The 23,664-nt window shown below is 42.7% G+C and overlaps 1 protein-coding gene across 3 annotated transcripts in view; it reads right to left on the bottom strand.

The window, feature by feature from the left end:
- Window positions 1-23,664, bottom strand: part of crocc2 (ciliary rootlet coiled-coil, rootletin family member 2) — a 36,372-nt gene that overhangs the window by 939 nt on the left and 11,769 nt on the right. For 2 of the 3 annotated variants that reach the window (XM_037114326.1, XM_037114328.1), the window contains 30 exons: window positions 23,530-23,633; window positions 22,256-22,400; window positions 21,692-21,798; window positions 20,945-21,151; window positions 20,098-20,194; window positions 19,819-19,908; window positions 19,580-19,714; window positions 18,612-18,811; window positions 18,005-18,187; window positions 17,433-17,577; window positions 17,202-17,348; window positions 16,884-17,114; window positions 14,024-14,217; window positions 13,340-13,467; window positions 12,843-13,012; window positions 12,578-12,757; window positions 12,156-12,290; window positions 11,942-12,085; window positions 9,641-9,879; window positions 9,385-9,544; window positions 9,124-9,291; window positions 7,520-7,904; window positions 7,319-7,443; window positions 7,104-7,224; window positions 6,853-7,016; window positions 6,329-6,769; window positions 5,532-5,681; window positions 2,228-2,428; window positions 848-979; window positions 58-237 (listed from right to left, as the gene is read on the bottom strand). In XM_037114326.1, the coding sequence (XP_036970221.1) occupies window positions 58-237; window positions 848-979; window positions 2,228-2,428; window positions 5,532-5,681; window positions 6,329-6,769; window positions 6,853-7,016; window positions 7,104-7,224; window positions 7,319-7,443; window positions 7,520-7,904; window positions 9,124-9,291; window positions 9,385-9,544; window positions 9,641-9,879; window positions 11,942-12,085; window positions 12,156-12,290; window positions 12,578-12,757; window positions 12,843-13,012; window positions 13,340-13,467; window positions 14,024-14,217; window positions 16,884-17,114; window positions 17,202-17,348; window positions 17,433-17,577; window positions 18,005-18,187; window positions 18,612-18,811; window positions 19,580-19,714; window positions 19,819-19,908; window positions 20,098-20,194; window positions 20,945-21,151; window positions 21,692-21,798; window positions 22,256-22,400; window positions 23,530-23,633 (5,208 nt within the window). The remainder of the gene's footprint in view (window positions 1-57; window positions 238-847; window positions 980-2,227; window positions 2,429-5,531; window positions 5,682-6,328; window positions 6,770-6,852; window positions 7,017-7,103; window positions 7,225-7,318; window positions 7,444-7,519; window positions 7,905-9,123; window positions 9,292-9,384; window positions 9,545-9,640; window positions 9,880-11,941; window positions 12,086-12,155; window positions 12,291-12,577; window positions 12,758-12,842; window positions 13,013-13,339; window positions 13,468-14,023; window positions 14,218-16,883; window positions 17,115-17,201; window positions 17,349-17,432; window positions 17,578-18,004; window positions 18,188-18,611; window positions 18,812-19,579; window positions 19,715-19,818; window positions 19,909-20,097; window positions 20,195-20,944; window positions 21,152-21,691; window positions 21,799-22,255; window positions 22,401-23,529; window positions 23,634-23,664) is intronic. The other variant, XM_037114327.1, reaches the window with a different exon arrangement.

The following is a 23,664-nucleotide window of genomic DNA, read 5'->3' as shown; positions in this document are numbered from 1 at the left end:
GTAGCACAAAATAAAGACCTGCCTAACAAAGTATCCACACATTCTGAATTAAAATACCTGTTCTTCCAGGCCTTTCACCCTCTGGCGATGGGCCTTCTCCCTGGTCTCCAAGGCCTCCTCTGCTTGGAGCTGACTGTCTCTCAGACGATCTGTCTCTAGAGTCACCTCCTGGTGATGGCGGGCTGTCACCTCCAGGAGGCGCTGTGTATGAGCATGCTCCAGCTGGGAGATTTGGGCCTGAAGACAGTTCAGATGAGTTTATATGAATGAAAATAGGTTATAAGTGCTTATGCGCCGCTGAAATTAGAATGTGAGCAGAAGGGGGGGAGGGGGCACAGAGGTTGTCTGACCCCGGGGTTAGTGAGGAAATGACCTTTGGCTCACAGAGATTCTTAATTCTCTAAAATGAAATCATACTGTAACAGCAGCAGCTTCCTTTTAAGAATTATGTCTGATGTGCAGTTCAAAGGCAATTTTAAGTGCTTTAATAGAGTGCAGGGATATCAGGCTTTTCATGCAAACAACTACGCTGAAGTAAAAAGGGTCAAGATTCATACTAATAGAAATCCATTAGAATATTCTTATCTTTTACCTCTTATTAAGTAAATGCATTAATATCACAGTGTACAAATACTCTGTTACAATAAAAGCATCCGACGATTTAAATGTAAATATTTGTAAATACTAGAGAGAAACACTTGTCTGTGAACATTTCTGCAAGGCCCAATGGTGCAGTAATTTTCAGTTCCCTGTCTGAATCTTTTAAATGTCTTTCGAACATCTGATGAGGATCTGTTTGCAGTGCGACCCCTGCCCCATTCCTGACTATTACCCAGCAGCCTCTGACCTGCACAGCCTGACACTCGTCCTGCTTTTCAGCCAGCTCCTGCTCCAGGCCACGGACTATCTGCCCCAGCTGCTCCTTCTCTCTGGCTGCCGACGCTGCGTCCTCCTCCCTCCTCAGCCTCTCCATCTCCACCTGACAACAACGGGAGGGTGACATCATGTGAACGACTTTACCATGATTGTTCTGCACTCATGTGCCTTCCTGTAATGCGTGTAGCAGAGGCCAAGCTGAGAGCCTCTCTTGGTTCTCACAGTCCACCTACATGTTTCCATCACTTCAAGATTTCTTTGTACAATGTGAGGCAAAAAGGAGGTATATGTGGAGAAATGGAACAAACACTTTTATATCAATGACAAATTACTGCATACTGAAACAGCAAATTATCCAAAGTCATGTTCCCCTGCATGGATTAATATTACTATTACTATTATCCATTTTTCCTTTGGTCCAGACTGTGGCAGCAAGGCCTCTGACCAACACTAAATGTGTATTACTTCAGTCCTGGCCTCTATTTGTACGGGGGCTTCCAGCTGCTTTAGAATTGGTTTTAAGACACTTTTAATTACATTTTAAAGCCCTATGTGGTTTGGCTCACGTGTATATATCAAATATTTTACCTCACATTTAGCACCAAAACTTCTAGTCCTTACCAAAAGTTGTTTAATGTTCTGGGGTCCAACACAGGGGGAGATCTTGCCTTTACAGTTTTAGATGTGACATTATGAAGCTGCTTCTCATCCACAGAAGCAAAGCAGCTGCATAAGTGCTACATTATTTTTTGTTTTTATTACAATTTTATAAAAGTTTGATGTCCTTTCTCTTACGATGTATTGTTTTTACAATATATGACTGCATCATCTGATTTCATCAGTCTCTGCTAAAGCCCCCAATTCATCACGCTAACTAAGCACTGCAGAGTGTTTTTCTGAGAAAAAACTAACTTATTTAATGTATTTTGTATATTTGGCAAGGAGAGTGATTGCCCAGAGATGGAAGACTATGGATGACCCTGTGGTAATGACTTCCTGCCTTGCTTTGGAAAAAATTACCTTTGTGGCCAGAGGGAAATCAAATAAATTCAGGGATATATGGAAAAGTTTGTGATTGGTGTTTAGGCTGAAATTCATGTGTGACATTAATCAACAGCATGAAAACTAGTATACATCTTATAAATATATATAAATGTTAATGCTTGTATGGTTGTATATTCTTTTGACCATAAAATCCAACAAATATAGTAAAAATCAATAGCTGAATACATTGGGTTTTTACTTTGGGTGTCAATATTGTTGTATAAATCTCGGAAAGAAAGAGAACAAACACATTTTTCAAAGAGCCAAACTATTGCTAAAGCCCAGTGCAGCAGATAGGCCTGCTCACCTTCTCCAGTGTCCTCCTAAGTGCTGACTTGTCTTTAGCGAGGCGTGTCAGCACTCTCTCCATCTCGGCTCTCTCACTCTGTAGCTTTTGCAAAGAGCTCTGAAGGTTGGTGACCCTGTCCTGGAGTTCTGCCTTCTCTCGTTGCAGCTGCTTGGAGCTCTCATGGATCTGCAGTTCAGCTTCCTGCTGCTGCTTCAGGCTCTGGGACACAGTCAATCGTCCACACATCGAAAAAGGAAAGAAGTAAAAAACTGTCTGATTTACAAGAAAAGCTTAAAGTGTTGGAGAGTGAGCATGTAAAAGGGAAAGACCCCCTCACCCTAAATAAAATTAATACTATCAAAAAGGAATTAAATGGACTCTATGAAGAGGATTTAGAGAAAAAAGCAAAGTTCGTTAAGCAGAGGTATTATGAGAGCGGCCCTAGGGCCTTAAAACTCTTGTCATGGAGGCTAAGGAAGCAACAGGCAGAGAGTTCTATATTTGAAATTAGAGACCCAAGAACTAAAAAAACATGCCACAAATTAGAGGAAATACAAGACATTTTTGAAAATTATTATAAAGAACTATACAGGGAACCAAATACAACTAGCCCTCGGGAAATAAATACATTTCTGGAATCACTAGATTTACCCTCCATAGGTGAAGAGCAGAACAAAGCATTGATGGCAGATATCACAAAGGAAGAAATAGAAAAGGCAATTTCTAAGTTGAAGGCCAACAAAGCACCGGGAACAGACGGCTTTCCAGCCGAATGGTACAAGACCTTTAAAGAACAAATAGTACCGATACTCTTGGATTGCTTCAATCATACACTTAAAGAAGCTGAACCACCAAGAACATGGAGTGAAGCAATCATTTCAGTTATTCATAAGGAGAGTAAGGATAAAAAAGAGTGTAGTGCTTATAGGCCAATTTCTGTATTGAACATTGATTATAAGTTGTATGCGTCAATACTGTCTAAAAGATTAGAACACATCATACCAGAACTAGTGGATCCAGATCAAACAGGCTTTGTGTGCGAGAGACAGACGCAAGACAATATCAGACGGGTGCTACATATACTTGATCACGTGACTAAAGGAAAAAAACAAGCTGTAGTGCTCAGTCTAGATGCCGAAAAGGCGTTTGATTCGGTCCGCTGGGAGTACTTATATTTGACGCTGAGAAGATTCGGATTTAAAGAAGACTCTATTAGATGTTTTGAAACCCTGTATTCTTCCCCAAATGCCAGGATAAAAATTAATGGACATCACTCACAGCCGATTGAGCTGGAGCGAGGCTGCCGTCAAGGTTGCCCTCTCAGCCCAGCTCTTTTCGCCCTATTTATCGAGCCCTTGGCACAGTCAATCAGGGATGACCCGGTAATAAAAGGAGTGGTGGTCGGAGGCATGGAGCAAAAGATTTGCCTATATGCAGATGACGTTTTACTGCTTATAACAGAGCCAGAGACTAGCATTCCTAGGTTGATGTCTACACTAAAAGAGTTTGGGTCTTATTCCGGATATAAGTTAAATGTGCAAAAAACTCAAATTTTAAGATATAATTATTCTCCTCAAAAAGACATACTGGATAGATTTGATCTTAAATGGAACTCAAAAGAGATTAAATATCTGGGGATCCGAATACCTAAGGATTTATCCAAAATATACGAAAGCAATTTTGGTCCCGTAAGTAAAAACATCAAGTTAGATATCGACAGATGGTCTCAATTGCCCCTAGACATGCACAATAGGATAGAAACGATAAAGATGAACCTACTTCCCCGACTCTTATATCTCTTTCAATCCCTCCCAGTAATGATTACACAAATGCAATTTAACGAATGGGATAAGTGGATCTCTAGATTCATATGGGCAGGTAGAAGACCAAGGATCCAATTCAAAACACTGCAATTGGCTAAAGAGAAAGGGGGCAGATCACTCCCATGCCTGGTAGACTATTATAAGGCAGCGCAATTAAGACCACTGGCATGCTGCTGCAACCCAAATTATACAGCAAAATGGAAGGATTTGGAAATTTCACAATTAGACGTACCATTACAATCTATACTGGGCAGTAAAACACTGTATGAGCAGCATTCTGGTGGCCTGAACCAATGGTCTAAAGTTTGTTTTCGCATTTGGTTTAAGGAATGTGGGTCACCATCACTTCAAAGACAATCTAAGTTACTGAGATGGGTTGCCTTTGACCCCGACTTCAAGCCGGCAAGGATTGACGGAAGGTTTATACATTGGTATAGAAGAGGAATCACCTCTTACTGCTCAATTACATCCAAGGGAGAATTTGACAGTTTTCAGAAAATTTCGGATACATATGGGCTGGAAAAAATAGATTTCTTTAGGTATCTTCAAACTAGGTCTTATTATAACGATCAGGTAAAACCACTTGAGGAAAGTGAGACCAACTTAATTGACATATTTATTGACATGTACAAAAAAAAGGATAATAGGAAACTTGTTTCAAAGTTGTACTCCTGTATTCAATCTAATAAGATACACTCAACAGATAAGATTAGATTAAAATGGGAGAAAGAATCTCAAACTGTCATCACAGAAGAAGAGTGGTTGAATATTTGTTCTGTGCAGTCAACTTCCACTAGTTCAGGTCTCTGGAGAGATTTTTGTTGGCGGAATCTGGTTAGATATTTCATAACCCCTAAGTTAAAATGTGTGCAAACAGGGGAGACGGCCGGGGGACTGTGTTGGAGGAACTGCGGTGAACAGCTAGCAGACCATTTTCATATATTTTGGGGCTGCCCAGCTATTCAGCCATACTGGCAAAAGATTACACAAGTAATACAAAACATTTTTGGTGGTGGAATTAACAGCTCTTTTTCTACAATCTACCTAGGTAACATTGCACCCCATATATTGGGGCCAGACAAATATCTTTTAAAAGTATTATTAGCAGCCAGTAAGAAAACTGTAACTCGAAGTTGGCTGCGGGCCGCGCCTCCGACAGAGTCTGACTGGATCAATATTGTGACCAATATTCAAAATATGGAAAGAATGACTTTCTCGTTGAATCTACAGACCGATAAATATTTGCACTATTGGAAAAAATGGATTGTGTACATGTCCACAAGAGATGCTCATTGAGCTGTCATTATATTTGTAACTCCACCAGTATAGTGACTGAATGGATGTATAGGTGACCAACTGTTTGTTCTATGTATTTCTGTATATTGTCTATGCGCTGTTTATAAAAATAAAGTACAAAAAAAAAAAAAAAAAAATCGTCCACACATCAAAATGGTGTCTAAAACTTAACACCCATTTACTTTAATCTCAGTGTGACTCACCTCCTTCAGCGTCCTGTTATGTTTCTCCAGCTCAGAATCTTTGAGCTCTAAGTCCTCTTGGGCTCTTTGAAGGTTCTGGTTCTGCTCTGTCAGCTTGTGGTACAGCCTCTTACTCTCTGAGAGGGCATCTCTTGTTTTATCCAGACGCTCCTATGGGCATTCACATGTTGATGTACACAACGAGGCGCTCAGTATCATCAAAACACAAGTTTGCACTTAGGCTGACCCTGCAATTCTCACCTTCCTTTAAATCCTGTCTCTTTTACTGTTCTTGACAGAGTGTTGAAAGTTGCAGGCAAGAGTTGGGCTTTTTCTCTCACTTTTTACTGTAATGACCTGACAGCTTATAAGCAAATCAAGAGATTTATACCAAGCAGGCCATGTTTTTGTTTGCTCAGTATCTTTAAAGTGCAGTCCCAAACTAAAACCGGAAAGCTCTCCTGAGAAACTCTTGGAGAATTAATGACCTTGCCTGAGCATTTTATTGCTCAGTCTTTGAGGTCCTTCAGGAAAACCACAGCAGCAAATGTAAATAAAAAATGCTTAGTGTGGAGCTGAGAAGGTTACATAGCTGCACTGTGAATCAGAGCACAGCAATGGAAGCATGGTTTGACTCAAACACCCATGTTGAGAGAGGAGAAAAGCTTAGAGGTTAGAAATACGATTTGTTTTATGTTACAGCAATGACGGAATGGTTTTCTTAAAACATTTGCAACATTTCTACATACAACATCTTAATTTAATGTATTTATCTTTTTAACCTATCCTGTATTGAGGATGATAAGGTGATGCACTACCTGCAGCAGCCTTCGGTCCTGCTCACTGGCAGTCAGAGCCCTCTGCAGCTGTGTGATCTGCTCCTGCAGCGCTCCACTGCTGCTCCTGTTGTCACTGAGGGTGTTTGACAGTTTGTGGATCTGATCTCTCAGCTGGCTCTCATGCTGCTCAGCTCGAGCCAGTGAAGTGGCCAACTTCTCCTCGCTGATGCTCAGTGCTGCACAGCGGTCTTCACTCTCACACAGCTTCCTCCGCTGCTCTGTAAGCCTTTCCTGCAGTGCCCCTGCCTCTGCATCCAGCTCTGCTGCCCTGAGCTGGGCTCTCTGCAGTTCACCCTCAAGGGTGCGCTGGGAGAGCTCCAGACGGCTCACCCTGTTCTCTGCTGCTTCCAGAGACTCCTTCAACTTGCGTTGTTCTACATTTGCACGGGATTCTGAGCCCTGCAAAAGCTCAAGCTTGTCCTGTGGAGGAAGTGGCAAAGGAGTTGTCACTGACTATGCTGCATAGTGTTTTAGTTATATTTATCTCTTTGCCCATTACATACTTGCAGTGCTCTGCACTCAGCCTCAGCAGTTTGCAGACAAGTCCTCAATTGGGCTATCTCCTCCTCAAGGCTTCTCTTCTCCCTCTCTGCGCGATGTGCTACTTCTTCTTGCAGGGAAAGGGACATATGTGCTTCATGCAATCGCTCTCCCATCGCTCTTTTTTCTGGAAGAATATGTTATATGCTGTATGCCTCAACAGACTTAAAATATAAACATTTATTATGTTTGTAGGATCTACTGGTTTTCTTACCCTGCTCTGACTGCTTCAAGGACTTCTGCAGTTGTTGCAGCTGGGTGGCCGACCTATCCTGGCTGCTCTGAAGCTCTGTCAACTGCTGATTTAAACTAACTATTTGAGCCGTGGCTTCATCCTGAAGGAAGACATATTTGTTAGGTTTAAAAGTGCCAAAAATTCTGCTGAAAAAAAAAGTTAATTAAACTTAAGATTGATGGATTCAAATATACCCGGTCTCTTTGTGTGCGCCTGAGTTCCTGCTGGAACTCCTGAAGAGCTGTTTGCAACTCCACATCCATTTCATCTTCACCATGAGACAAGGAGAACACAGATCCATCTTTCACAGTGTCTCCTCCTATCCAGAGAACACACCCATAAATGCTTGGCTTATAGCAAAACCAGCATCATCACACCTCATTATAAAAGGGTACCTTTTATTTGCAGGCGGTTTCTCCAGGGAGAGGGAGAGTGCTTACAGGACCCTGGTGTGCCTGAAAGCCTCTTATGGCCAGTGCCAACAGTGTGGCGCAGAGCTGAACACAATCCGGCTAACTTGAGCTCCAGGTCCCTGCGTTTGGCATCGACTAGGCCCAGCTGCTCTTCCAGGCCCTGGACTTTGCTTTCAGCGAAGCCAGCCTGCACTGAGAGCTCTTTCACCTGGATCCTGGCGTCTTCTAGTGCCTCTTCCAGCTGGGCAGTGGTCACTCTGTTCTGTTGGTCAAACTGCTGCTGATAAGCCTCTCTTTCCTGAAGCAGCTCTTGGTTTTGATGCTTTGCTGTCTCCAGTTCCACTACATGGCGCTGCAGACCGACAACCTGGGTGCAAGACAAACCTAATTTTCTCTGCTACTTCTGCATGTATTCATTCTATACAGTGGACTATGACATAAGCAATATCTAGGCCATAATTACTTTTAAAATCTTTTACAATAAGAAGACACAGACAGACACTTTTAAAGGTAAGAATGCAAATGTCACCAGATTAGGAAAGCCCGTTTTATCGAATCTACAGACGCACTGTATGCTATGATTTGTTTACATGAAAATCCCTCAGTTAAATTCCTTCTTAAATTCTTTTGTTGTGGGTTTTGCCAAGACAGTAGGTAAAGGTAAAGGGATGCCACATTCGCCAAAATATGGACAACAGGCTGAACATCACTCTAACTGCAGCAGTGAAAAACAATGATTAACAACACTGCATTGTAATTCCTGAAGAAAAATTGCCTGAGCGTTATCTAGTGACCAACACTGTTTAAAAAACAGGGACATGGTTTCTGTAAAGGGTTAATGCACTTTGAGATGATAAGCCTGTCATGTTCACTGATAGGTCTCTGTAAATATCTCCTTATCTGTGTCATCAGAGGTTATAAGGTGCAAGAATCATGACTGAGGCAAACAATGAAACAACATACTATGGGAATGAGACCTTTCTTTATCCCTTCATGGCAGAGCTTCTCAACCTCAGGGCTGAGATGACTGACATGCAGACAAGGTCAGGGGATATTTCAAAGACTGGTGATAGATATTTGCACTTCATTTCCAAAAAGACAAATTAACCAGGCTTCAAATGTATCATCATAATGAGGAACCCTTTTGGAGTCATTTGGAGCCTCTGTGCTCTTAGAAGTAAAAAAATGCCATTCAGGCACTTGAGTAACTGCTGGGGTCATGAGAATATGGTGACCCTGAAAATGTAAGGGTTATGGGACATAAGAGGTTAAAAAAAACAATTTTATAGAACACAGAGGCTCAATGTCCTGACACTCTGCTTTGCCATGCATACTAACTTTAATTTTCTTTTTAAGGTAGTGTGCAATTAAAGAGAGTTTATTTCATAAACAGTTTTTCAATTAAATTCACAAAAGATTTCAAAATCAAAATTCAGGACAACTCATTACTGTAGAAAATCGAGTGAGTTGTGGTTCATGTTCTCAGCCTCTGTGTGAGTATTTCAGGTATTCTTCAAATATGTATGCAAAGGTGGAATGTTTGCTCTAGCATGTTGTTAACAGACTAATTCCCGGAGGCCTTCTACCTCATTCAGCGCTGCTTCTCTGCCAGCCTCGCACTCCAACACTCTCTGCTTGAGAGTGAAAGCCTCGCGACGCGCCTCCTCCTCCCTCTGCTCCTCCTGACATACCCGGGCCTGTAGCTCTCGCAGCTCCTGTTTCTGCTGGCCATTCTCGCCTTCGAGGACCTTTACCTGCTCATTTTAACATAGCACACACACTACTTGAAGGAAATCCTTTATTTGAAATAAGTCAGATGGAAAGCAGTTACCTCAATAATCTCTCACCTGTCTGCGCAGCTCCTGCAGCTCTCTGCGTGCCTGCAGGCGAGACTTCTCAAGCTCTCTCATACTGCTTCGTAGACTCATTGCCTCCTGTTGCATCGAGCTCTTACATTCCTCCAAGACAGCAACTTTCTGCTCCCTCTCCTCCACAGTTCTTCTCAAGCTAGTCAATATTAATATTAATATTACAAAAAACATTTATCTATCACTGCTAGATGATCACAGCTACTAAATCTGCAGTACCATGTAACAGATGTACCTGCTGTTGTCACCCTCTGCTCTCTTGATGAAAGCTCTCAGCTCCTGGTTGGAGGCTTGAATGGCTTCTTTCTCTCTGGTCTCATCACCCAAGAGCCTTCTCAGGTCCAGGGCTTCTTTTCGTTGTTTGTCCCGATCCTGGGCACAATCCTGGAGCTCTCTGTGAGTCTCAGTCAGCTCCTTCCGCACTTTAACAAGTTCATCCTCTGCCTCCTGCAGCTGCCGACGGAGGCCCTCTAACTTTATGTTCAGATAATGGTGAATGAAAGGCACAACAATCAGGGTAAATTAGGAGGTCAAGTTAAGTTTGTATTTGTTAAGTTTTCTTAATTTGTTGTCAAGCCAATCCAGGATTTATTTGGCGATATAAACTGCAAGTAGATATGAACATAGTTGATGAAGAGCTAATAAGAAAAATAAAATGCTTTTAAGACCCAACACACAAAAAGCTTTACATTGTGACGCAGTTGCTACCTACAGAACATACCGAATTCCATACATTAAGTATTACTGCATAATATAAGACTTACTTTGGGTCTAATAATGCATTAGTGCTTCATTGTTTGAAAGCTAAACTTTAACATCTCCTATTTTAAGTGCTATGTTAAGAATCTCAAGATACCAAATGACCTATATTCTGTTTTACAGCAACATGTTGTGTGTAGAGAAATAGGGAGGACAGAGCTTATCTGGGCATGGATAAGAGCCAGTTGGGCCTGTAGCCAGGTGCTGTCTCTCCCCGTCTCCTTACTGCGGCTCGCAGTGTAAAAAGACCACAGAGAGCAACATGATAAACAGCAACCCCACCCGGAGGTGGTGGAGGAGGAGGGGGAGAAGGAGGATGAGGAGGAGTGTTATGTTCAGAGGCCACACAAGATGGCTCTTTCTCATAAACTCTAATGTGAGAAACAACAAGCCAGTGCTGATCTGGCCAATTATACTTTATTTTATCTGATTTTTTGAGGGGGCGGGTGGCGGAGGAGAGAGGCAGAGAATACTAGGGCAGCAGTGTTATGTTATGTGGATGGGAGAGGGGGACCTGGAGTCCCAGTGGAGCCAGCCTCTCGCTGCTTCTAGGGAGAAAATAAACACTCCCCCACCGGCTTATTTACACAAGGGGTTAACTCAAACTTTGATTTCATATTATGGTACCAGGGACCGTATCAACCCCCCCAAACACACACACATCCTCTCGTTCTCCCTCTCTCCTTTTACTTTCTTTCTCTTTCATGCTGACAAGCTCTCTGTCACACGCTCTCTCTCCTGCTTTGTCACTGTCTGACATGAGACTCCTGAGATGGGATAAGTGAAAATAATCAAACAAGAGAACAAGCAGGGGTGGTGGCCAAATATGACAGTGTCGCTGAAGTTGGACTTGAAATATGGGTGGGAGGGCTGTCCAAACCCAAAACTCCTCTGCTCTGGCTCCACACAACCTCATTCACTATACTTTGACATGACTAAGGAGACAGAGGGAAGACAGGATGATCTTCATTTTTGCTTTTTATTGAACCCAAAGTCCCACACAGATAAACAATCCCTCTTTCCAGGGAGAGCATGCCTTTAAATCAAGGCATGTTGAGGCCCTTACAACTCTGCACTTACATCTTCATGAGGTGACTGTGAGCTTGTTATTTCACTAAAACGCCCAGCGACCTCGTGCCTGGAATCCTGACCTCAAGCAACCCAGAGAGATTAGATTTACAGCTCTCATTTGGCTCTGAGAGGTATGTCACTGGACCAAAATTATAGCCTCTAATTGCGTTTTTATGTTTATTTTAAGGTCAATGGAACTAATTTTTCCTCCAGTGGCAGGAAAAAGACACAGAGAGCGAGTGCTGAGCGGGAGCCTAAAGAGTGGATGCCACCCCTGCTTGTAGGATTTGGCCCTGTGCTCTCTGCACCTGATGGCACCCTGATGCTAGTAACGGCCTGTGGCCAAGGTCAACAGCCGCCTATGGTAAATGGCTATGCCTCACACTAGTACTAATTGGTGCAAACCCCCCCCACTCTACAGGCAGAGCTGTGGACTCCCATCCTATGCCAAGCTAAACAAGCCTTCAATTTCCTATCCATTTCTGTGATCCTACTGTACAAACCACCTCTGGTGACATGCACCCTATATACTCTATGATTTGTTTATATTTCCCCGTCCATATACACATCAGTAAGGTTGACGTTAGTCCGGTATGAGTCATCATAGCAACAGATATTATTAAACACTGGTGCCACTGAAAAGACTAGCATGATGTTTATGTTTCAAAGAAAGGCTGGAAAAAAGATATGTTTATAAAGAGCTCACCTCCTGTTGTGTGTGATCTCTCTGTTGGTTACACTCTCTGACCTGCTCTGTTAGACTCTTCTTGACATTCTCATGGAAGTTCAAAGATTCCTCAAATTGATTCCGCAAGTCTTGTAGCTCAGTCTGTAAGACGGCCATCGCATGCTGAAACAGAGAATTATATGTAAAGAACAAGAAAAATGACCAGAGCCATTTTGACTCTGCCGTATTTTACCTTATCCTGCTCCTGTTTGCTCATTGCCTCCCTCTGCATGCACTCAAGCTTCATGCCTTCTGCCGCCAGGTCCTGCTGCAGGGTTGCCACCTTCTCCATGAGGGCAGCCTTCTCCACCTCTTTCTGGGACAAAGCCTGGTCACATCAGACAGTGAGGTTAGGGTAATTTACCAAGTATCTCACAAAAATGTGGACATACAGAAGACATGATGCTGAGATAAACTTCCACAGACAAGGAGTGGACCTAACATCTTGCACGAGGCTATTGGCAGGACATGTGACGTTTGATGGACACGCACTGTGAAGACGGAACTTTTTGTTTTTATGGGACAATTTCCTAACCCTATTGGCTACCCCCAAATGCACCAACATTTTAAAGCTCATGAATTATCAAAAAACCTGTGATGTACCACCTCACACACCTGCTGCTTCTCACTCTCAGCCTGCAGGAGGCTTTGGTTGAAGTCCTGCTGCAGCCTGTCCAGCTCCTCTTGCACCTGCTGCAGCTCCTTCTGGCTGTGCACACGCAGCTCCTCATACTGTCTACGCAGCTGCTCCTCAGCCAGCTCCCGCTGAACTGTCAGCTCTGCACACTGCTGCTCCTGTCAACCACCAAGTACACACACCCCCTATTAGTTCATAGGTAGCTAAAGGATCTGATTCAAAACTTTAAGTATTACTCTGTACCTTTTGTCTGCGTTCAGCTTCGAGCTGCTCTCTGTGACTTTGCTCTTTGTTGTTCAGTGCTAGCAGGGCATTTCTCTCCACCTGGGCCATCCTCTCCTCTAACTTACTCCGTTCTTGTGCGGCTTGTGCAAACTGGTGTTCAGCATCCACACGCATCTGAGCACCATCACCTGGACAGATGCATTAAATAGCTCTCTGTTATTAGGTGGGGACAGTCAGGATCAGCAAGATTTTATTTAGGGTTTTATTTTCAGGGGATACTCATGCATGTTTTATGTGGAACATGCTAGCTTAACACCACTTATCCAATCCATGTGTGTTTGTGCGGAATGGTGGGACCCTGGTCAGCTGAGAAAGCAGCTCCAGTGATCCTGCAGCCCAGCTGTTGCAGAGCTCACAGCTGAAATATGGATCTCTAGTGGGCTGTTTGAAAGGCTTCATGGCCAGGGGGCTTGGCAAGGAGGACAGTGGGGTCTCTGAGGGAGGGGGCTACTCACGCGTCAAGGCCTCGTTAGCCAGGAGCAAGCTGCACCTCTCCCCCTCCATCCTGGTGCGCTCGGCCTCCAGAGACGAGGCAAGCTCCTGGCTCTCAAACAGACTCGTCTCCAGGGACTCCTTCTCTGCTCTGGAACACAGTGGTAAAGTGGTTTGAGCTCTGAAAAAAAGACCTTTGAACTGCTAGGTGTAGAAGGTCGTAAAATCCAATGATCCATCATGAGCAAAGTTTCCAAATAAAACTATGTTACTTAAAGACTCTTGTTACATGTGACTGGCTATGCTTTAAAAAGTAAAATTTGCTTAAAAAGTCAAAATGACCTTAAACACACATTTGGGCAGTTGGGCTGGCTTAAACAAACACATACACACGCACACTGAGTTGTTTATGATGCTTTTGAGGAGAACATACTGACTTACATTCATTCCTTACACTTTTAACCTAACCATAACCATAACTGATACATGCTTAACCCCACATGCCTAACCTCAACAGCGACCGTGCCCTTAACCAGTGAGGACAGAAACAATTTTACTGTAGCTGAATTGCACTTAATGAAGCTGCAGAAAACAAACTGGGAGAACTGGTTATAAATCTGAAATTGGTCCCAAAACATTTTCGAGGTCATACAACAAAAATACACACACAAACACACCCACACACACAAAGACAAACACATTCAGACCTAAGTGCAACCAGCTCCTGCGTGAGACCGCAGGCGTTTCGGTCAGCGGTGTTTAGCTTGACATCCAGAGCAGCCTTGTCCTTGGCCAGCTCCTCCCTGTCATGGGTAGCTCTCTTTAGGGCTGTGGTCTGTGTCTCAAGCTCCTTCCTGCACGCACACAGCTCCTCTGACACAGCCTGCATCTGCCTGTTGACCTGGAAACCGACACACACAAATAAAAAATAAAACATCACACAATTAATCTATAGTTTTTGCTTAAAGCAGAAAAAATAAAGACTATACACTGAATCATTATAGACATTCACACCTCAGCTTACACACTTAATGGCTTCCACAACCGTGGAACACATTTTTCATGAGTAGCAGAAGGAAGTCCTACATTAACAGTTACGTTATGGTGGGTAATGTGTATCTGTTGGACTGAGAATGAACCACCCAACCTCTACACTTACACTCTAATATTGAACTCAACATACCTCTCTTTTTGCTATTATGAAGCATAAATTAAACAAACTTTAAGTGATTCATGACAGTTCATAGGAACTGTAGGGCCATAACAAATGCTCCACCTGAAGCAAAACAAAAATGATTAGTGGGGTTATGATTTTTTTCCAGTAACGACTTAAATCACTGTGACACACCACAGGACCTATACCTAGCAACACAAATAATAAACTGTGAAAATGTGCAGCAATGCGTAACTTGCTGATTTTTTGCTGAATCACCAGTTATTTATTAAACTCCAACAACAAGTTGTATGTAAGTACTGAGGAGATGATTGTCTTGGGATTCACCTTTTAATGGAGAAATTCACTGAATTTGGCAGCCAATTTCTAATGGAAATTACTCTTGCAAACATGATACAGATGGCTTAACAGATCAGAGTAAAACAGTACTTAAAGCAGCTCTCTAGAACTTCTGTGTTGAGCTAGAGGCCAGTCGTTTAATTATGTTAGTGCAGACTCTATTTCTATACTAATGTTAGCTATTGTTTCTCACTGTTTGGGGCGCGGAGATGCACTGAGACACGGCACTCAAGAACACGCATAAAATCACATCTTTTGGACTGCTAAGGAAAATACTACCGGAATCCCTCACAAAGAAGTCCCAAGTCCAGCAGCACACAACAACGTAAACAAATTGTCCACAGGCTTGTATGGACAACCAAGGGAGACAGGGGAGGTTTTTTTTGCACATCACGTTACAATCGGCTCACACATGGCCAATAAAATGGTAATTAACAAATGTAAACTGCTACAGGTTGTTACATAGAGCCCCTTATATAGAGGCGTTGACAATCAGAGGGTTTAATATTATTATATTTTAACACTTAAGATACATGTCTTTAAGCTAAATATGAAGCTAGAGCAAGCAGGCAATTATCTTAGCTTAGCATTAAGGCTGGAAGCAAGAGGAAACAACTAGCCTGGCACTATAAAGCTCATAAATTACCACTATATGTTTTGTTTGTTTACTCTGTGTGAAAACCAAAGTGTAAAAATAACATGTTGTGGTTTTATAAGGTTAACGGCCAGGAACTATTTCTTGGCACATGACTTTGCGAATTTTCCGCTGTTTGCCTGGCAACTTCCCCACAACAACAAGACCCCAGTGGCTAAGCCAAGACTTAGTTTCAAAAATAACCCAGAACCTCTCTTATAAACCTCATCTTTACTGTTTGTGGACAAATTAAACAAAGAAGGTATGATGTGTTAGCTGCTGGTGGGCAGATCTTTTTCAGACAATATCTTTTTACTTAAATATGCCATTCTTTTTTTATCTAAACTAATTGCCAGCTTACTTTATCTTTATGTTCAGCATACAGACCAATGGTACGGACATGATAGTGGCATTGATTATCTCACCTAACACGCCCACCTGATTAACTTTTTCTCCCCAAAACTGTTCCGTTTTGGGTTGACTCCCCTGGTTTGAACCAAACAATGTTAAAGCTGTATTCTGTGACAGAAGAGTATTTCTCTGATACACTGTGCCACGAGGGCCAGTTACTAAGACATCATTACACAATGGCTGAGCATACATGTATAACAGGCCCCTGCAACTTCTAATATTTCACTCAAACAGATTGTCTGAAAAGCAACAATCACTGTAATTTAATTTTGAGGCAAACTAAAATGAACTCACACTAACTCAATATTAGCACATGATGTCTTTCAGCCTCTCCTTAGGTAAATATTAAAGTGGATGAATTACACCAACGTTACAGATGTTAGTGGTGCCCAATAATGGAAAGAAACATGAGCTTAGTGCGATGAAGGCCAGTCCAGGGCTTGTTTTATACACGGCTGATTTATTTTTACAGATAAGCTAACGAAAAATGTTTGGGTGGAATTTGTCAAATTGTTTAGGTTTGTTATATTCTAGCTGAGATCAACACGGATATCCCAGTTTCACATTCGGAACAGATAACAAAACAGGAGAGGATTCTTTTCATTCTTTAGGGGACGAAACAGGGATATGTGGACCTGTTGACGGCAGAATGGGAATACTTTAGGTGTTAATTTATTGGGTCTCTAACAAACCCCCACTGGATATTATATGTCTATCTATTTATCTTTTCCAGTTCACATTTGTTCATGAAGATTCCCTGCTTGCTATATCCCAAGTTACTCATAAAATGCAGAGTGGGGCTCAAACTGCTCCCCTTATCCAATTTGAAAGAAAAAAACATGGCAGATGTGTCCAGTACGCATTAAAATGTATCACCCAATACATTTTAATGTGACAACAAGCTCCACAATCCTGCTGAAAGCCATTAATAACATCAACATAGTTCTCCCAGGTGGTGGGAGCTGGGAGGATGGAGGCTGAGGCGTGTGAACGGCCGGGGGTCTCTGACCTGGGAGTGCTGCTCCAGGGCCTGAGAGTTCTCCTTCTGCAGCAGGCTCAGCTCTGCTTCGAGCTTCTGGCAAAGATCCTGCAAGTGGCTGTGAGAGCTCTCCAGGGCTTGTTTGTCAGCAAGCAGATCCATCAGCTCCTGTTGCACCCGTGCTGTCTCTTCCCTGGCTGCTGCCCGCTCCACTTCAGCTTCCCGTCTTCGCTCTACAAGCTCTGCCTTCTCACCTTCTGTCTGGAAGGGAAGCAAAGAATACTTCACTTCAGTTCCTTTCAGCTCTGCCTTCCATTAATGATGCAGGGCAACTGCAAAGCTACTGACCTGCAGCAGGATACGACTGAGCTCGACCTTGTCTTTGGCAAGGCCTTCGCATAGGGCTGCCATTTTGGCCAGGGAATCTTTAAGGGCAGCTTCCTGATTTTGCAGTTTGGTGAGGGCTAACTCATGTCCAGCACTCTGGGACTCCATCTGTGAATTGAATCACAACTATTAGAAGGATTTAAACACTCAGGCTTCAGATTAGACCACTTGGTGCAGAACAAGGCAGTGTACCTTGCTAAGAGCCATAGCAAGACTGGACTTATCATCCTCCAACACCTCCCTCTGCAGGGTGATTTGATTCAGGGCCTCCTTCACTGTCACAAGCTCCCTACGAAGATCTGAGTGCTTCCCTTCAAGTTCCTCCAGGCTCCTCTCGCTGAAACAAAATGACTCTCACACACTGTTTCTTTGTCTCACACACGAAGATTATTTTTTATAAACAAATTCCCTGAACAGTAATCCATCTCCACTTTGAAATATGGTGAAATGTTGGTGCCAAAGGCCAGACCACTGTGGGAGTTACTTTTTTGCTGTATCGCATGTCCTGCTCCAATTCTCAGCTAATCAAATTTTTTGAAGCAAAAGAAACCTTCAAACAGAGGAAAAAAAGGTTTTCTTCTTGCATGAGTGCAGTAATGCAATGTAAATCATTTACATTTCATTCAAATGTCATCTGGATGCATTGCCGGCAAGAGAATGACATGTGTTACTGATCTGAACTCTAAACAAACGGAGCTTGAAAACAATCACGGGTGACGGGGTGTGTGTTGTGTAATGGTCATTCTCCCTCGCTCATGCTGTACCCTCTCTGGGCCTCTGTGCGCTGGCGTGCCAGCTGCATCTCCAGATCCTCCCTCTGCTGCCTCAGGAGGTCCCGCTGTCTCTGGAGCTCTAGTGATGAGCCCCGCAGTGCCTCCAGCTCGGCACACTGGGAGTCCACCTCCTGCTGTAACCCTGACAGCAGCTTCTCCAGGCGGGCCTTCTCACTGTGAGACACGGAGGTAAGAGGCAGAGGAGAGGAAAGAGAGTATGTTTGGGTCAGTTGGTGCACAGTGATCAACATCATCATTATAAGAACACTTGTTTTACTTCTTTATTTCTTTTAAATTATTGTGTAAATATAGTTTTTGGAGAAGTTTCAATAAGTTCTAATATGTTCTAATAACAAGAGTTAAAATCATCTGCTTAATTATACATAAAACCAAAGCATAATATTTGTCATAATCATCATTATCATTATAACATCTGTAATTTTCCAAAAACAACACTTAGTCCAAATGGCAATTTCACAAATAACAAAACAAAGTCTAGAAAATATGAACACAAAATACACAGTGAAGCAGCTACATTTCTTCTTGAAGCCGCAACTCAGCCCATATAAAGGTTAGTAACTGCAGGATCAGGAAGTACCTGGACATGAGCTCCAGAGAGCAGCGGTATCTGTTACTGTCTCTCAGGCTTTCTTCCAGATCTTTTTTAGCCTCCTGACTTTCCCTCCTTACTTCCTGGATCTTCTGCTCCAGCTCTCTCCTCTCAGTGTCCCTCTCCTGCAGGTGATCGCGCAGTGTGTCCACTTGCTCCAGAGCAGCATCCAGGCGCCCACGCAGGTCCTGTGGTTTGTTAGGTAGATGAAGTCTTTGTGTTGTGTAGGTAAATAAACTTGGTTAAACATGTGAAACATAGTATCTCCCTGAAACAGGGGCTCCCAAGATTTTTGGCTTTTGACCTCTTTAAATTAGGGCTGTATCAATCAGTCGATAAATCAGTTATTCAGTCAAAAGAAATTTAATTGGCAGCTACTTTGATAATTGATTATTCGGTTTCAGTTATTTTGAAGCAAAAATGTGAAACGTGCCGCTTCCAGCTTCTTGAATGTACAGATTTGCATCTTTCTTTGTCATTCATGACAATAAATGAAGTCTTTGGGTTTTGGACTTTTGGTTGAAAAAAAGAAGCAATTTGAAAATGTGACTTCGGGCTCTAGTAAATTGTGATGACCATTTCTCAAAGTTCTTTGAAGAAACAACTAAACAATTTTATTGATTATTTGTGAAAATAATCATACGATTATTCGATAAGGAAAATAATTGTTATTTGCAGCCATTCTTAAGATTAAGTTGTGACCCATCATTACAAATAATGACACGAGCAATTCAACCACAGATTGACTTTTCTCTCTTGGATTGTCTCATTTGAAGGACTTCTAGATGCCCATATTTCTGAAGTATTTTAAAAAAAAAAAGGTAAAAAAGAGAGAAAACTCTGGAAAACAAACACATTTTTGGATTATATACTGTTTTATGTGACCTCTCAGATTTCTGTTTCTGGGGCATTTTTCTAAATCATCCACAATGAGGAAATAGCCATTTTCGTTGGACCTGTGCTTGTTTCTGGTGCTTGGAGAGTGCACTCTGCACAGCCATCAGTGTGGTGTTCCTCAGAGGAGACCGGCCATGATGAGATGAGGGGGACACACTTTCAGAGCCACTGCTATCACTCTCACCGCCAACCAACTGGATATGGAAGATGTAATGAAAGAGAAAGGAAAACAACATGAATCTTCTTATTTGTTGCCCTAATGCATGATCTAGTTAAGTGCATTTTGTTTTGTTCTGACCTGTTGGATATTGGATAAAATCCTTTGGAGGGCTTCGATCTCTGTGTGGAGGATCTCCATCCCTGCTTTGTCCTCTGTTCTCCTGGTCTCCTGAGCAGGAAACCATTAAGGTCAGATAAGCAGCACACATACAGCAAACCTGACATTCCCCAGACGGCAGCCCTCTAGACATGGAAGTTGTGGAGTTTATCAAGCCTAATGTCCAGACTACATGTGCTTTAGCCCCCTAAACCACCCAATCTATCTGCCACCTCCCAGTCATGATCCCCAAGGCCCCACCATCCTGTCCAGACTGATCTGCATGGTGTTGAGGCTGGCATCCTTCTCACTGTTTTGGCTGCGGAGGTGTTTCACCATATCAGTCAGCTCCAGGATTCTGTAGAGATATGATATGCATGTAAATGGACTATTTCACAAACGCAAACAAAGTTCCCCGAGACACTGAAGATACAAGACTACCATGTGCTTTTCGTCTACTAGACCATCAACACTATCCTTTTCTCTGCACAGAATTATGGGATTAACAATGACTTTGATAAGATCAAAAGCCTGCTAAGATCCAGAATACAAAGGCACTGACAGTCCTGTAGTCCTCTGAATGAAGTGTGTTGGAGATGGTACAAAAGACTTGATTCTCCTATATCACAAGAGGTCGTCACTGAAAATAGCTTGATGTCCTGGATGTTGATTCAAAGCCTGTGTAAAGTTCTGGCGTTCCATTTAGAGGATTAAAAGTAGTTCTAATTTCAGTCATAAGAAGATGTGATTTTTGCAGCTGATCAACTGACTGAACTATAAATGCCTTATATATAATGCCTTTTTAATCACTCACAGTCCTATTCAGCTGGATCAGTTCAGAGAGTTTAGTAAAATATGGGTTTGTTGTCTGAGCTGTCAGTGCTATGTTTAGGTGTAGGGGCTGGTTGGAACTTAAGTGTGATCTGTGATCTAGAAGAAACAACTTATCGTAACAATTATTTTAATTTGTAGTCAAAGACCTGGGTAAAAATGTGTTGACTTTTGAGATGTAAGCTGAGGGTTCTCTAAGTTGGCTACCATTTTTCAAAAGACAAGAAGCAAACTCTTTATGATAGACAGGCTTATATGGAGTTGGAGAAGACTTTACCTGTAGTTGAGTTCAATTTTCTCTGCATCCCAGCGACCCTGAAGCTGCATGGCCTCTTTTAGCTTGTCTTTCAGCTGCCTCTCCAACGCTGACATCTCCACGCAACTAGAGGTGCTGTCCTGTGTTACTTTGGCCTCCAAGTTCATGCAGGCAACATGCAGCTGTCGACTGGCAGTGACACATTCCCCCCGCATATCAGACAGAGCCCTGTTGAACAGAATCATGGGCATCAAAAATTACAGAATGTATCATAACATATAAAAAGTGACATGCTGTTATTGTTCATACAGTTGCGAGCCATTAGTCTAATAAAAAAAAACTGCATTTGAAAATGATGGATGTCTGCAGTTGTTAAGATTGGGGATCAGAGCTCACTTTGAAGTGTCTTCTGCTTAAGTTATAGTACAGCATCTAACATGATCACTGCAGTCCATTTGCTGAGCAATCAGTATTAAAGCAAATTACTCCTCAACAGTAGTTCAAAATGATAGAAGCCACGTCTTATAGGGCTCAAGCTTTGTCCTGATGGATGATTTCGACAGTGAGGAGAGACACTGTAAGCCATCGGTTGCCCCAGAAAGGAAACAATGAGCAGGGAGACTGGCGACCCTGTTGACCTGCTCCACTTTGATCCTTGGCTGAGAGAGATGGATTGTGGTTGCAGTTGAGTGTGTGAGACACAAGAGAGGTGGGGGTTCTGTGGAATCCTGAGTTGCTGGAGGCATTCTGGCAGTGTGCCATGCTCACCTGTCAGTGAACGTCCTTAGCTGGGTGAAAGTGCTCCGCAGGGAAGCGGCCTGGCGCCACAGCGCTCTGACACGAGCCTGTTCACGACTGAGATGGGAGGCGCACGTCTGCAGAGAGAAGCAGACAGCAAAGGGACTGGAGGAGACTGAAGGGTGGGTGGCAAAGATTTCTTACAGCAAATGATGGCACCTCTCATTTTATTGTGATCCCAAACAGACGCAATACTAGAACTCCTGGACTCTGGCACACTGGCACACATACAAATAATTGGATTTCCCTGAATCAACAGATGTAGCCCATTTACAGCACGAACGGCAGATTGTTTGCACAAAATGTTCCTCCCCCTCAGCAGTTGGAATGTTTTCACAGGAAACAACAACTCAAAACTCATAGCAATGAAACGAACAGAGAATGAGTATGAATTGACAAAACTGGCTATGAATGGAATTCCTACCCCATGTGAACTCAACAGGAGTTTAATTGCACAATCTCTTTGCAGAAAGGGATAAACCTGAGCTTTCCCAGTTTCTGACTCAAACACTAAATGTTTGTGTTTTTTCTCACCTCTTGTTCTCTACGCAAACGGCTATCACACAATTCAGCATCTTCACGAGCCTTCCTTAGGCTCTCGGTCAGCCCATGGTTGACAGTGGCTGTCTTCTCCAGTTGTTTCCGCAGCATACAGTTAACTTGGCTGAGGCTGGCACACCTGGAAATAACAAGACACTGAGAGACCACTTGTAACTTCTCCCATGACAAACAACTCTCGACACTTCTGTAACCTTTCCATAGCACCCAAACTCTTTCATTTACATAGCCAATATATCACTCATACATCTGTGGCCCTTAGATCCATTCTTGCCAACCACACTTACAGGGTGAACATGTGTGACAGTTTCATAACGTCTGTGTCAACTTAGATGTAATTTCAACCAGATTTGCTTGTATAGTCATTGACAAAAATGTTTACATCATTCGCATACTAAACACACACCCAGTTACAGTAAAGCACGCCACATTGGTATGTTTGGTTATCTGTCTGAGATGAGGCCAAACCCGTGTTTGCATGTAAGGGATAATATTGTGTTTTATGGGAATGTAGGGAAAGTCGGTGTAGGGAAAGAGAGTTCAGTAATTTCAACAATAAGCAAAAACATATAAATCATGGTTGTAGACTTCATCTCCACATAACACTTAGATTAAAAGGAGCTTAACTGGATGGAGTTTAGTAACTCTGCAGTGAGCCATATTTTAGTAAAAATTATCAGGTCCTGGCAAAGTTTATGCCATGGGCATTTAAAATGAAGTTCCATAACTGTATAAATCATAGGGGAATAAAACCTGGCCTCAGCTGCAGTGGTTGGACCATACTTAATGTTAAGCATCGTTAAAATGCTTTAGAGAAGAGAGCCAACCCAGTCCCACTAATTTACTCTGACAAATTAGATGCAGAGATTATCTGCCAAGGGCAGGTTGTGCCTTGTCCCTGAAGCAGGGGCAGAGAAAAACACAGCAGGAAAGCTAAAGGAACTGCTGGGAATATCTCTGGTCCATTCATTTCGCAGAAATATTTCAGCTTGAGTTCTGCTTCTCAACAAGAAACAGAGAAAGAAAAACAGGAGCAAATTTCTAACAGGCTTATCCATGAATTTACTGCTTCAAATGTGCATCCAAGTAGTGACTCCCTGCTGCTGTATGCTGTCTGATTTCTAGATTCCAAACTGTGCACTCTTTCTATATCTCCCGAATATGCATTACTTATGAATACAGAAGCTTTGAACATTTCTGTATTGGCTGGGGAACCTGCCTACCTGCACTGCATGGTGCCCATCACTCACCTCTTCTGCTCCTCTTCCAGCTGAGCAGACTTATTCTGGAGATCCATGTTGAGATCCTGTTCTGTCCGCTGCTGACGCTGGGCTGAGTCCAGATGGGCCTGCAGCTGAACACACACACACACACCACATCTATTG

The sequence above is a fragment of the Acanthopagrus latus genome, chromosome 11 (assembly GCF_904848185.1).
Source record: "Acanthopagrus latus isolate v.2019 chromosome 11, fAcaLat1.1, whole genome shotgun sequence".
Taxonomy (NCBI): domain Eukaryota; kingdom Metazoa; phylum Chordata; class Actinopteri; order Spariformes; family Sparidae; genus Acanthopagrus; species Acanthopagrus latus.
Note: the sequence above shows the minus strand (reverse complement) of the source record. Positions and strands in the feature narration are given on the sequence as shown.